Below are 15,316 nucleotides of genomic sequence, written 5' to 3'. Positions count from 1 at the left end.
GCCCTTCTTGCAAAGTGAGGGCCATGGCTTCCTTGATTGAGTCATGTAGTGACTTCTTCTTTAGGTGCAGTTCTCATAATTGTCTTTTCCAGTGACTCTCATCTTTTCACAAAGTGACCAAAGTATAATAGCCTCAGTTTAGTCATTTTAGCTTCTAGGAAAATTTCAGGCTTCGAAGCATCTAAAGCCCACTTATTTGTCTTTTTGGTGGTTCAAGGGACCCATAAACGTCCATTTGAAACCACTTTCTTCCTGTCAGCTCTATTCATAGTTCCCCCCCCTTTTAAATGACAGTTTATATTTTATTTTATTAAAATAAAGATGACAAAGGAAAAGAAAAAGTAATTTCTGGTTTTAAAAACATTTTAAGAATTTACTCCAGTATATTTGAAATTCTTCCATTGGTCTTTGATTTACCATGTTTGTTAACAGCAAGCTCTCTAAGTTTCTCATACCATGACCCATTATGCATGTGACAGCTGGCGGCAACAGGGCTTTGGGGAAAGGCCCCAATTATGCTGGATGTTGCCACCATCCCAGGCGCTGCCGAGCCCAGGCCCTCGGAAATTAAGGAAACGTGGACTCTTCCTGGATCTGCCAAGTGTGTTCCTGGGTCTGCCGAGGGGGCAGGCGAGGGCTAGGTTGGGCTACCCTGTGCATAATCAGAGGAGCCAGGCCTTTGGGTCCATGAGTCTATATGAGGCTCTTGCTGGTGTTTCCATCCACAGGCACTGATAAATCTTGCCATTTGTTATGTGGAAAAAGAATTCTGCTTTTTCTCTAGGGAGATCTGCTGGGAAAACTAACACATTCCTTGACTCAAGTGGGAATTTACATTTAAATACAATTTGTAATTTGTCATGAACTTTTATCCAGATTCCCCCCCCAAAAAAATTTACAATTGAAATTGAATATATGAAAAAAGGAACCAACAGACTCATGACACTTCCAACGTTTACCATCAGTTTTGTTAGACATTTTACTTATGGCTTTAGGTGTTAGATACCATCTAAAAGACATTTTATACCAACTTTCTCACAAAGTCTGACAGTTAATTTTAACGTTTTACTCTATAGATGTTTCCAGTCCTCCATCATAATTGATTCACCAACATTCTACATCCATTTCATCATGCACTTTTTAACCTGCTCTGTCTCAGTTTCAAATGTAAGAAGAAGCTTATACATTCTACCCAGCAGGTGTGGTTTGTCTTGCATGATCAGTTTTTCAAATTCAATTCTCTTAATCTTCCTTGAAGATTTCTCATCTCTCCTTTAGCCCTTGATGCTAGTTGCATATATGTAAACCAATCCATTATTTTTCGTTCTTGTTAAAGTATTTGCCAACTTTTTGTTTTCCCTTCACCATCAACCAATACTTGTAGCTGTATATAGTTTGGATTTTTTGTGTGTGACTATTTTCAGTGGTGACATATTAGGACTTATTCTTTATTCTTTTTCCAGATCTTCAACAAACTGTTTCTCCAGATCTGTTCTGTTTTTGTGGCCACGTTAAACTATGTAAATGTACAGAATTTTTTTGTTCAAATTTTATAATCATGCCTGGGTTTCTAAGTAAAAACTGTAGCATGATAATATAATTCAATTTAATATTAAGGGCACTCATTCCTCCTCTCTTATCATCTTGCAGTGTTTTAGAAGCAATTCATGGCCTTTCATTGTTCCATATAAATTTGTTAATTTGACTTTGCCACTTTTCTAAAGTCTTATCAACTATTGGAATTGTTTGGGAAAAAATTCAACTGTAGAAGAACATTAATCTTAACAGTGGCCATCTTTGCCAACCATGAAAAATTCAGCTTTGACCAGTAATTTGAGTAATTTAAACTAAATCCAAAGAGGGAGCGAGATGTAAATTCAGAACATGAGAAGATTGCAAATATACAGGGAACGGCACGTAAGCAGGGAATTACTAACTTAAAAGGGGCACCCAAAGGATGGGTTATGATGGCTCTACACTAATGCACAGAGTATGGGAAACAAGCAGGAGGAACTAGTAGCCCTAATAGAGGAAGGGAGCTATGACCTAATAGGAATCTCAGAAACTTGGTGGAATAATACAATTGGAATACTAGAATTGAAGGGTGCAATCTATTCAAAAGGGACAGACAAGTAAAGAAAGGGAGAGGTATAGCAATATATGCTAAGAATCTTTATGTTTGTGAAGAAATACAGGTACCGGAGCATGAAAGTTCAGTTGAGTATATTTGGGTAAATATAAAAGGAGTAGGAAGTAAGAGTGGTATCATTGTGGGGGTCTGCTATAGACCAGCAAGCCAGTCAGAGGACTTGGATGAGATACTCCTAGGCCAAATTACATAATTCTCAAAGAGGGGGGAAAGAGTGGTCATGGGTGACTTCAATTACCCGGATATCTGTTGGAAGACCAACTCTGCTAAAAATACGAACTCCATTAACTTCTTCCTGACAGCTTCATTTCCCAGAAAGTAGAGAGGGAAACCAGGGAGTCTGCTATTTTAGACTTGATTCTCATCAATAGGGAAGAACTGGTAGATCTGGTGTGCATGTGATTTTGGTATTTACAATTGTTGGAAAGAAAAAACCTTTATGTAGTCAGACGTATGCACTGGACCTCAGGAAAGCAGATTTTAACAGACAAAGGTATGTTGGGGAGAGACCTGTGGTCAGAAAGACTTAAAAGAGATGGGAGTTTCTTAAAAATGAAATACTGAAGGCTCAATCACAAACATTTCCCTTGAGAAGAAAACATGGAAGGAGCCTAAGGAAGCCAAGGTGGCTCCATAAGCAGTTGTCAAATGATTTAAGGAATTTAAAAAAAAGTCATTTAGGAAATTGAAGGCCTTATCCAGGTTGTCATCTGTAGCTGGCAAAATTTTGGAACAAATCAAACAGTCATTCTTGAGCTGCTGGAACAGAGAGCTGTGATTTCTAAGACTCAGCATGGGTTTCGTAAGAACAAGTCATGGCAGACCAAACTTATCTCTTTTTTCGATAAAGTGACTACCTTGCTGGATCAGGGGGATGCCGTGAACATAGTTTCTCTGGATTTCAATAAACCTTTTGATAAGATTCCATATGATATTGTTGTTGACAAGTTGGTAAAATGAGGTATGGATCCTTATTTAGTCAGGTGGATTGATAACTGGTGATCAAGATGATTGGAAAATGCTTTGAGACACCTGAGGCCTGCTGGGTCACTGCGGCCCATTCCCAGTTCTCTCAGACCTCTCACAGCCCCACATAACTCACAGGTTGACTATTGTGGGGAGATGGACAGAAAAGGTGTTTGTAAACCACTTTGAGACTCCTTTGGGTAGTAAACAACAGGGCACAAAAATCCGTTCTTCTTCTAAAGAGCCACCATGAAAGAAGCATGTTCCTGGAAGATACTTCGGCGCGCAATCCATACCAGTCTGGCTTCTGTCCTGGCCATGGGGTTGAGATGGTGTTGGTCTCCTTGTTGGATGACAACAAGGTCACCAGCTTGACCAAGGCGGCTCTGCTGTGCTAGTTCTATATCTGTTGGCCGTGTTTGACGTGGTCGATCACGAGCTGCTAGCGAGCCGACTCGCCGGCACGGGGATAAGGGGTACGGCGTGATACGCTCCTTCCTCCAAAACCGGATTCAGAGGGTAGCTGTGGGAGAGGAGCTGATGACACCCAGCTCTTTCTCCTCATGGATGGCCACCCGGACTCCCCTCCAGATCCATTTGCCAGATGTTTGGAAGCCGTAGCTGGATGGCTCGAGCAGAGTCGCCTGAAACTCAACCCGTCCAAGACGGAGGTCCTGTGGTTGGGCCGTAAGGGAGCAGATCAGGAAGCACACTTACCCGCTCTGGCCGGGACGCAACTTAATATCGCATCTCAGGTCAGGAACTTGGGGGTGACCATTGATGCCTCACTAACACTCGAGGCACAGGTCAAGCAAGTAGCTGGCCAGGCATTTTTCCACCTTCGCCAGGCCCGGCTACTAGCCCCCTATCTGTCCTCTGAACACCTAGCCACAGTGATCCATGCGACGGTCACCTCCAGATTAGATTTCTGTAACTCACTCTACACTGGCCTGCCTCTGGGCTTGATCCAGAAACTGCAACTAGTCCAAAATGCGGCTGCTAGGGTCCTCACAGCTACACCGTGGAGGACCCATATCCAGCCAGTTCTGAGGCAGCTGCATTGGTTACCAGTTATATTCCGGATCAGGTTCAAGGTTTTGGTTTTGACCTTTAAGGCCATCCGTGGTCTGGGCCCAGCATATATGAGGGACCGCCTTTCGCCCTATATCCCCCGCAGGGCTTTATGCTCGGCAGGGGCCAATTTATTGGTTATCTCTGGCCCCAAGGAAGCCCACCTGGCCTCTACCAGGGCCAGGGTCTTTTCGGTCCTGGCCCCGACCTGGTGGAATGAGGTCCAGGAAGAGCTGAGGGCCCTGCGGGAATTACCAGCATCCCACAGGGCCTGTAAAACGGAGCTCTTCCGCCAGGCCTAAGGTGAGGCCAGGCAGTAAGGAGGATCAGGCCCCCCCCTCATGAAATCTGGCGGTAGTGAGTGCTTAGCTCCCTCCACCTCCCTGTAGCTGAGGCGGTGTACACTCGATGATTAGTATTGCCATCTATTGTTGTTATTGTTGTTATTGTTGATTAATTGGTTATTATTCACTGTAATTTTATGTTATTGTTTTCCAGGTTTCTTTAGCTTGTCTGATCTGATGTTGTTCCACCAATTGACATAAAGAATTTTGAATCCTTTTCAATTCTTGTGCTTTTTTCCATCTGATCAAAGTATTTTTTCGAATCAAGATCCCTCTCATATATACCTTACTGGTGTCCCAGATAGTTGAAAGTTATTATGGGTTTGATTTGAAAAAAATCTTGAACATTTGCTTCACATTTCTCTAATCCTTGTTTGTCCTCAAGAAGTCATCCTCCATCTTCTTAATCCAATTAACGAGGCAGGGATCAAATTAACTGAATTCTGTATAGAGCACAATTTTCTGATATTAATTGGTCAAAGCAAGTTTCCCACATCTGCAGATTTCACATTCACGTCCCCTCGAGGACAGAGTGTGATTGATTATGGCTTATGCACTTTTAACTGCTTCCAAAATATTTCTTCTTTCTCTATAGAGTCACATACTGAGAGTGACCACCTTCCACTGAATCTAAACTGGGATCATACTGGGATAGATGTTTACAGTCCCAGTGTATCTCTACCAGCAGCTCCCACTGAATCTTGTTTGAAACGGATTAGATGGTCCGCTAAGATGGAGAAAGAGATTACAACTCTTTTGGAATCTGAAAAAATGATAGAACTTTGGAAGACTTTAATTAACTCAAGCTCACCTATGACTGCTGTAGAGCTGCATTCTCAGATAGTTGACCTTTGCGGCCTTAAAGCACAACCAGTCTGTAACAAAGGCAGCAATTCCTCCTGGTTTGACCAAGAATGTCATATCTCAAAAAAACAACAACTGAGAGAACTATTTAGACAGGCCCAATCATCAGAGGATCAGACTATTATCCACAATTACTTTGAACAAAAAAACCAGTATAATTATCTTATCCGAGAGAAAAAACGGCTTTATTCTCACAATAATTGGGCCCGCCTATTTGATATTGTTAAATCCAAAAATTCCAAAGCATTCTGGTCAGCTGTAAGAGGACCCTTGAGTGGGAAGACTGGTAATTTATAACTTATTATTGCCCCCCAAGTTTGGGTTGATCATTTTTCTGCTCTATTTAATGTCCCAGCAGCTCCAGTAAATCTGCTGAATGACTCCATCCCAACTAATGTCCCTAGATGGTCCCCAGTTTTGCCTGACGAAGTAGAGGAACTAATTCTGAGCCTTAAGATAGGGCATCCTGGCCTAGGGCTTTGCCTATCAGCTGAACTTCTAAAAAACAACCCTAAATGGTGGGCTCCACCCTTGGCCAACTTATTTACCTTAATTGACTTACATGGGATTGTCCGAAGTTCTTGGTTGAATTCAATAATTGTTCCCATGTTTAAAAATGCTGACCATAACGACCCTAATAATTTTAGACCTATTAGTTTATTATCAATTATAGGTAAGATTTATGCAAAACATCTTGAATGGCGCCTAACTGATTGGGCTCGCTCTCAAAGAATTATAGGTCCGGAACAGATTGGTTTCTTGCAGGGTAACTCTACTATAGATCGTTTAACTCTCTCATGCCTGGCCGAGAAATATACGTCCCAAAATGGTAAGAGGCTATACACAGCTTTTATAGACCTTAAAAGTGCCTTTGATAAGATAGATAGGGATATGCTCTGGAATAAATTGCGATTAATGGGTATGGAACCGAGACTTGTGTTTCTCATCCAAAAACTTTATGTGTCCACCTCCTGTCAAGTCCGGTATTCTTCAAAGGGAGACTTAACCTCTAAGATCTCAACGACCATTGGAGTTAAGCAAGGCTGTATTCCGGCCCCCTTGTTGTTTAATTTATTCATTAATGATTTAGCGCAAAAACTGGAACCTATTAATGGTCATCCCCCCAAACTTAGTTCCCAGCATATTCCTTTGTTGTTGTATGCCGATGATACTACAATACTCTCATATACAAGGGTTGGCTTACAACGATACTTATCCACCTTTTACCAATATTGCCAAGATAATAAGTTAGTAATTAACTATGATAAAACAAAAGTTTTGGTTTTCTCTAAGAGCTGGCATGCAATGACTTGGTCTATTGGAGGCACTTCAATGGAACAAGTCAAAACATTTAAGTATCTAGGTCTTACCTTCCAATATAACCAGAAATGGCGCTCCCACTGCCAACGAGCTATCAATCTGGCCAAATCCTCATCTTCCTTGATAAAACAGTTCTTTTTCTCTGTGAAAGGTAACCAATTTATTCCTGCAGCAATCAAAATTTTTAATGCCAAAGTAATGCCCCAGCTCCTGTTTGGATGCCCCTTATGGGTTCCTGCCTCTAATAAATCTATTGAGGGTGTTCAATCTGCTTTCTATAGGCAAATTGCAGGGGTTCCCAATTGTGTCTCCTACCATGCCATTTGCACAGAATTTGGCCAAATTAGGGTAGAGACAAGGGCCTGGATAGCTACTTTTAAATTTTGGGTCAGACTATTTTTTAGAATAGAAACTGGCAGCCTTTTAACTTGTCTAAAAAGTGACCCTCTTAAATTTTGATGGTTCCAGGCTATTGAACAAAAATTAGTCTCCATTGGCATAGATCTGAACTCCCTACTACCTATGGAAGAAAAATGTATCTTCCGGATTATTAAACAGAGAATATTAGACCATGAGAAGCAGGCACTCATACCTACCCAGCCTCGAGTCTGCTCACCAGCATTCTTTGGCATCACTATGCAGAGAAATATTATGCCTACATATTTGCATCTTCTTGATGTCCCACCCTTGAGAAGAACTTTTCTCCTGGCACGAATGAATGCTTTCCCCTCAAAGGTCTTAGAGGGAAGATTCCACCATATCCCATACCATGCGAGACTCTGTCCGTGTGGTTCTGGCTGCCCTGACTCTGTCTCACACTTTGTTAGATTGCCCCTTATATGAGCAGTGTCGGGATGACAGCTTTGTTGCTTTGCTGGGAAACAAGCCTTCTGTAAGTAAATCTATGACCTTGCAATTTCTGCTCTCTGACAAAGACCCAGAGATAACCATTTTAATTGCCAGAGTTTTAACTAAGATGCTTTTATAATATGCTGCCTAACTTGTATTTTATCTCTTATAGTTTATTTAATCATTTTAAGATCTGTTTGGTCATGTAACCCCATTTTATTATTTTGTTGAAATTTTAAACCCTATTTTTATATGTCATACATATTTTATGCCAATAAAAGGTTACTGACTGACTGACTGACAATCCAATTATTTGATAATTTAAATCAAATTCCAATGGATTATGATCTGCAAATGTGTTGGGCAAAATTTCTATGTTGGCCATCATCAAAAGTAATGAATTGGAGAGCCAACATTGTTCAATCCTATAATAGGAACCATGTTTAATTTTATAAGCTGTTTTTATTTTCCACACCATCCCCTTCTATCACTTGCTCAGATCACTCTCTCCCAAGCAGCTAAGTGAATTATCTCTGCCCCCGTCTTCTATGCTGTGGCCAGCTTCTCCCCAATCCCAATAAAATGAATAAAGCAGGGCATCAGGCGTTTCATTTTTGCAAAGAAAAGTGTTTTTTTGTCATTTTGTTGTGTACACAGTATACAATGTGAGTTTTACATATTGAGAGAAAAAACGTCTCAGACACTAATAATAAACAATAAAAATATATAGGAACATCCAATAATACAGAACACAAATCCCATATCTCAGAACAATACCCTTGAGGCGCGAACAAGATACACAGAAATACACATTGTAAAAAAGGGGGCCTTCCAAGATCCAAATGGGGGGGGGGGGAGAGAAAAGTCTTTTTTTCCCCTGTCACAGGAAGCAGGCATGTATGTGCGCATGTGGTTTTTATTAACTTGAAGCTGGGCCCTCCAATACTGGATGTGTGTGGCTTTGGCCACTGCCAAGGAGCAATGCTTCTGTAAGGTTTCATATAGAATTGATGGCGCAGACCAGTTGCCCCATAAGATGTAATGGCTCGTGTCCCTCAAAAATTAACCCTGTACTATGAAACACACTCCCTTCCCCCAATCCCCTCATTTTTCCTAACCCCCTTGCGTTCAAGCTTACCTCACCTTGATATACAGTTTCAACCTACAGTCCTTCACCTCTATAAGGCCCAATAGCAATCAGTAGCCAGGTTTGTAGGGAAAGTAGTTAAAAACTAATTTGCAAGCTCTAAAATATTCAGAAGGGAAACCAGTCAACCCTCCCTCCCCCTTAAAACACTCAATTGTGAGTGGGGCTTGGTGTACACCAAATTCAGTACACACACACACACACACACGCCCTTCCACGCACACTCACATACACACTTGCCAACCTGTATTCACCCACAATAAATAATCAGGGAGGAAAAATGGGATCTAGAGAAATACAGGGAGTTGTGTGTATGCATATATAAAAAAGACCCTCCCCTAAATGAAGGGGAGGGGGGTGAGGGCCACCAAACCCATTACTGGGGCTATTCAGAGCCAATCAAAGTAATCCTGACATAGCATTTAAGAAAAAGAGACCACTCTTTCTAAGGTAAGATTCCCACCCCCCACTGCAAGTACCTGTTCATGACCCCCCCAAATGAAAAACAGAGAGTGGGAGGACATGTCATGTGTATTTTGGCTTGGCATTTCTCTAGGAAATGGGGACTGATGGGGTTGGGGAACTGAGAGAAGAATGGAGAGGATGGAACCAAACTAGTGTGTGCTTGGGTAGAAAGCCAGAGCCAGAGAGAGGGAGAGAAAGAGAGAGAGAGAAAGAGAAAGAGAGAGAATGAAAACAAAATGGGAAAGTAATGAAATTGAATTAGCATTGGAAAATCCTGCCAGGAATTTTATGGTGAAGAGAAAAGGGCAGGAACAGAAATGAGGTAGACGTTGGCTGGGAAATGGGACTCTGATGTGTGCAGAGCAGAAATATTTATGTCCAGTATGGGATTGAGCTGGGAAATCCAGAAGTTCCTGACAGAGTGGCTCCTCAGTTCATTCATTGCCAACTCTATGATTTTATGATCCCAGGAAGAATGAACTGGGATGGAAATGGGCTTCTAAGTGTGGCACATGTGCAGCTCGTGTGAATTGAATGACACAGGGCAGGGGCTGAAGAGGGGAAATTCCAGGCCTGGATCTATTCCTCTAATCTAAAGAGATTTAGTCTTAGCATTTCAATTCAGGGTTAGAAAGAGAAGGGGACTCCTGGTTTAGGAGGGCTAAGGGGTAGGAGGCAACACGGAATCTCCTTTCCCCCTTGACAACAACAATAAAAAAAATAATGACCTCCTAATGAAAACTTTCAGTCCAAACCAAAGAACGTCACAGCTACGGGAAAGAGAGAGAGAGAGAGAGAGAGGGGAAAGAGAGAAAAAGTCCTGCGCATCGTTAAGTTCAAGTTAGTCAAATACAATATGATACATAGACTTTTTATTCTATACAGTATATACAGCCGAGGGGAAGGGGGCAGGAGTAGAATCCTGCCTTGTTAAAGACCATAATGAGAAGAGGGGTGGCACCCCTCAGATCAGATGAAACGGGTCATTTGGGAAAATAAATCTAGGCAGCTTTGGAAGGGGGAAGTCATGGTACAGACATATTTTCTGTAAGTATCCACCCCTAATGTACTGGTCAGAAGGGATATTGGGCAAGATGGGGAGATTCTCCCTGTGTCACTAAGAGCTAGGATCCCAAGGGGGCGGGGAGGGCGGAGACAAACCACAGTGGTTAATAGCAGGATCCCCCAGCAGTAACTGCCTTCTCCCACACACAGAGTTAAAAAGTTAACCCTGGAGAGAAGGGCTCTCTGGAAAACGTCATGGGTGGGAAAAGGTGTGGGAAGAACTTGGCAATAAATATTTTTTTTGTCAGAAGCAAGAATAAAAAATGAACGTTGGTGTGCGGGTGAAAGCATCTCCCCCTTTTCCATCGCACAACAGTTTGGCAGAGTTGAGATTTGACTTGTTTGGGGTCCGGGAATGAAGAAGGGTTATATTACCTGATCAGACTGCGGATAGTAGAGACAGCCAAAGCCATATAACCAGTAAGGGGTGTGTGTGTCATTGCACAGTATCCCCCATGTTCATCTCAACCTCTGGGAGAATTCAAAGGGCCCCAAAGGAAGAGATGCAGGATAGAACGCAGGGGAACCCAGATACTCCCCTGGCCCTTTATTTCCTTCACCCGTGGAACCCAGGAGATCTCAGACCCAGCCTCCCAGCTCTAAGAATCACACGCCTTCCTATGGGTTCTCCTTCTACTCTCACCCCATTGCGAGCAGAGGCAGGGCAAGGCTGCTCAAATTAGACATTTATACATTTATATATAAATAATATTTCTCTGTACAGCCAGGGCAACAGGGAAAAGGGGGAGTGGGGCATCCAACCATCGAAATATTTGATGAGAACCTTCCCTCCACGTGTCCTTCTCTGCCATTGCAAACCACACCCCACCACCGAAACAGAAGATCCAGACCAGGTCCCTGCTTGTTTCTTTAAAAAGGAAAACAAAAGCAAAAAGGGCAGGGATGGTGGCAGCGGTACTGAGCAGAATCTGAACTCGTTGCCTGCAATGGTACCCCTCGATCTTCCTCTCCCCACTTCCTGCTCTGGCTCTGCAGAGGGGTGAGCTTTAGGCGGCCCCTCTTGGGGCGTGGCTCTGGGCGGCTGCAAGCACATCACACACATTTGCTCTGTGCCTGAGTCAGCAACTCGCTGAAGGAGTCAAACAGTTTCTCGAGCCATGGCTGGTTACGCATGCACTGTTGCACCACCTCCTCTTGGCCCAGGTCCTCGTCTTCACCCTCAATCGCTGTAGTCTGGAAGAAACCAAAACAGTAAGAATCAGTTAGTTTAATCTCCAGTTTGCTTGATCTCTGCAATTTGATTTCAACCTCCTCCATACACAGGATACTCCACAGTATCTGGCACCAGGATTTCCCCTAGAGTCCAACTTTCACTAAGCACTTAAAAAAATTTAGACAGCCCAGGCAGCCTGATCCTGTCAGATCTCGGAAGCAGCCCTGACTACCACTTGGAAGGAATCTCCGGGTTATAATATACACATTTCTATGCTAATCTTGGAACTTCAAAGAAAGAAGGAAAAATTCTGTATTGTATGCTTGGAGAAGTGTGGTATCTGGAAATCATATAGAGTTTGTACTTCTCTAGGATTATAAAAGGTATTTTTATTTTGTCAGTCCTTCTTCCTTTGTATGTAAAAGCTCTTTGAAATTTTGTCAAACCTTCTTACTAGAAGATTGGCTTGTCATATATTCATTATATATTATTATTATATATTATATTTTTATAATTTTGAAATGCTTTTTTGATCTCCATCTGTAATTTTCACAATATTGTCTTCTGGACAAAAGAGTTTTAAGTACATTACACAGATGCCAAACAATAAACAAATAAAATAAATACATCTAATGTTCCATGGGGTGATGTGAGCCACCATGTTGGTCTGAAGTAGCACAACAAAATTTGAGTCCAATAGCACGTTTAAGACCACCAAAAATGTATTCAAGGCGTGACCTTTCAAGTGCAATAAATCTTTGTTGGTCTTCAAGGTCCTATTGGACTCAATTTTTTTGCCCTCTGTAACAAGTGATGCACAGAAATCAGTTTTCCAGGGTGCTAAATGGCTATAGGTTTCCCTTTGCTATCAGGCAAGGCTGGTTCATAAACCTTGGATTCAACCACAGATTTGTCCACTCCAATCATGGGCAAATCCACTACAAACCTGCCTCAAAGGACAAAAAGACAGAAAAAGCCACACAAAAGGATATCCCTGCAAAGAGCAGAAGGTTGGATTCATGGGCCTCGCTTACCTCATCCTTACAACGCAGGAAAGTGTGGTACTTGTAGTGGTGAAGGGAATGGTACAGAGTGTAGAAAAAGGACTTCTCCACTTCCACGCTGAATTCCTGCCAGCAACCAGAGGAAACAAATGGGAGGGAGGATTATACAAGAGGTCACAGGCAATTTCTGTCCCCTGATGCTTACAACCCCTCTCATTTCATATTCCTGAAATATCCTAGAATCTCACTATTCCCCACCCTAAATGACCACCAACAAAAATAATGATTTATTTGAAATCAAGATATGCTAAAACTTCATCCACCCTTGTCCAATGCAACGCCTTCTTGGCTTCCCTTCCCCCATTTTACTTCTGTTCTCCACCAGCACCCCTGCTGCCCTCTCAATTTATAATACTTCTGTGGGCATTTCTTCATCACATTCTGTGGAACTTTCATTCATTCACTGTGAAAACATCTTGTGTTCTTCAGTGTCCTATCTAAAATACTTATTTAGCTTTTGAACAGCTCATGTTTTTAAAAAGTATCATTTCTAACTTCTGACCATTTTTTTAACATCTTCTACCTGTTGCCTCTCTAATATAGCAGGACTCTACTAGCTCATTTTGCTGCATGTGCAGGATTTCTTGAGTGCTCAGCAAGGTCTTCTCCTACAAGATCTCTTTGTTCCTTCCTCTCTGCTCCTGAAACAATTTTCATGTCAAGCCAACCCCTTGCTGAGATACCCACAAAACCTATTTATTCCTGAACCTCTTTTCCTTGACTTTAGCAATTTCTTTACCAAGCTCTGCCTCTTCCCCTGCTCTTTTGCATCTTAAGATTTTGTTTTTCTTCTGAACAAGGATCTTGCAGATACTGAGTAACTTCTAAGTAGTCATAAGACACAGTAACGACAAAGAAATCGAACAATTTTCATTGGCCAAAATCAAGCACCTGGATGCTGAAAAGAGAGTAATGTTCAAATTCATGATCCTTTATTTCAAGACAGGAGCTGTGAAAAATCAAAATAGACTGAAGAGAATCTGATTGTCCTGACCATTAAGTAATTCAAATTTCTTGAAACAGAGAATTATTGATATTTTTACTGAATGCTAAATTCCTTAAAAAGAGCCTCTTGTGGCGCAGAGTGGTAAGGCAGCAGACATGCAGTCTGAAAGCTCTGCCCATGAGGCTGGGAGTGCGATCCCAGCAGTCGGCTCAAGGTCGACTCAGCCTTCCATCCTTCCGAGGTCGGTAAAATGAGTACCCAGCTTGCTGGGGGGTAAACGGTAATGACTGGGGAAGGCACTGGCAAACCACCCCGTATTGAGTCTGCCATGAAAACGCTAGAGGGCGTCACCCCAAGGGTCAGACATGACCCGGTGCTTGCACAGGGGATACCTTTTTTAATTCCTTAAAGCCGTGTTTTTTTGTTATTCAGCAACTTGCATTTGCAAAATAAAATGTTTCAACAGATTTGCGATCCTGAAGCAAACAAAAATCTTAAGTATTTAAACAATTCTTAGAATCATAGAATAAAACTGTTGAAAGGGACCTCATGAGTCATCTAGTCCAATTCCCTGCACTACATAGGACACTCACAACCCTATCCCTCATCCACTGTAACCTGCCACCCCCTTGAACTTTCACAGAATCAGCCTCTCCGGGAGATGGCTATCGAGCCTCTATTTAAAAATTTCCAAAGATGGAGAACCCACCACCTCCCGAGGAAGCCTGTTCCACTGATGTTTAGATGGAATTTCTTTTGAATTAATTTAATCCCACTGGTTCTGGTCCGTCCCTGCAGGGCAAGAGAGAGCAACTTTGCTCCATTCTCTACATGACAGCCTTTTAAATACTTGAAGATGGTTATCAGATCCCTTCTTGGTCGTCTCCTCTCCAGGCTAAACAGACCAAGCTCCCCTAGCCTTTCTTCATATGTCTTGGTCTCCAGACCCCTCACCATGTTTGCTGCCATCACCTCCCATGATCTGGACATGATACTGTTTGATACAACCCAAAATCCCATTTGCTTTTTTGACTCATGTTCAGTGTATGGTCTATTAATTATTATTATTATTATTATTATTATTATTATTATTATTATTAAATTTATACCGTCACTCCCTTGTGGCTCGTGGCAGGGTACAGAATCTTAAAACTCCATTAAAACCCCATTAAACCCCCATTAAAAGACATAAAAATACCCCCAACATGGCAGAAAAATAATAAAAGATCCCAACTCCCACCCACACTACTAGTGGAGTAGAGAAGGAGGTCCCGATGATATTCACTTCAAAATACCGGGGGGGGGGGGGTAGATCTGTCTTGCCAACCCGAGCCTTAACTATATACCTGGCGGAAGAGCTCCGTTTTACAGGCCCTGCGGAATGTTGAAAGACCCCGCAGCTCTCCCGGGAGCTCATTCCACCAGTTCGGGGCCAGGACCGAAAAGGCCCTGGCCCTGGTCGAGGCCCGGCGCGCTTCCCTGGGGTCGGGAAAGAACAGTAAATTTTCACCCACAGAACGTAAGGCCCTGCGGGAGGCATAGGGCTACTGGCGGTCCCTCAGGTATGTGGGTCCCAACCCGCATAAGGCCTTAAAGGTTAAAATCAAAACCTTGAACCGGATCCGGACAGCGATTGGCAACCAATGCAGCTGCCTCAGCACAGGCTGAATGTGGGCCCTCCAAGATGTGCCAGTGAGGACCCTAGCAGCTGCGTTTTGCACTAGCTGAAGTCTCCGGATCAAGGACAAGGGTAGGCCCACATAGGGCGAGTTACAGAAATCTATTCTCAAGGTGACCATCATATGGATCACTGTGGCCAAGTCTTCGGGGGACAGGTAGTAGTAGTCTAGCCTGGCAAAGGTGGGAAAACGCGTGGCCGGCTACTCTCTTGA

The 15,316-nt window shown here is 42.7% G+C and overlaps 1 protein-coding gene across 1 annotated transcript in view; it reads right to left on the bottom strand.

The window, feature by feature from the left end:
* Positions 1–8,169: 8,169 nt before the first annotated feature.
* PRR12 (proline rich 12) overlaps positions 8,170–15,316 on the bottom strand; it is a 63,593-nt gene continuing 56,446 nt past the window's right edge. Inside the window, exons 13-14 of the mRNA XM_077315895.1 lie at positions 12,449–12,544; positions 8,170–11,434 (exon numbers count right to left, since the gene is read on the bottom strand). Of these exons, the coding sequence (XP_077172010.1) occupies positions 11,294–11,434; positions 12,449–12,544 (237 nt within the window). The 3' untranslated portion in view covers positions 8,170–11,293. The remainder of the gene's footprint in view (positions 11,435–12,448; positions 12,545–15,316) is intronic.

This window comes from Paroedura picta, chromosome 16 (assembly GCF_049243985.1).
Source record: "Paroedura picta isolate Pp20150507F chromosome 16, Ppicta_v3.0, whole genome shotgun sequence".
NCBI lineage: Eukaryota > Metazoa > Chordata > Lepidosauria > Squamata > Gekkonidae > Paroedura > Paroedura picta.
The sequence above is the reverse complement of the archived record's forward strand: the minus strand, read 5'-3'. Positions and strand labels throughout refer to the sequence as shown.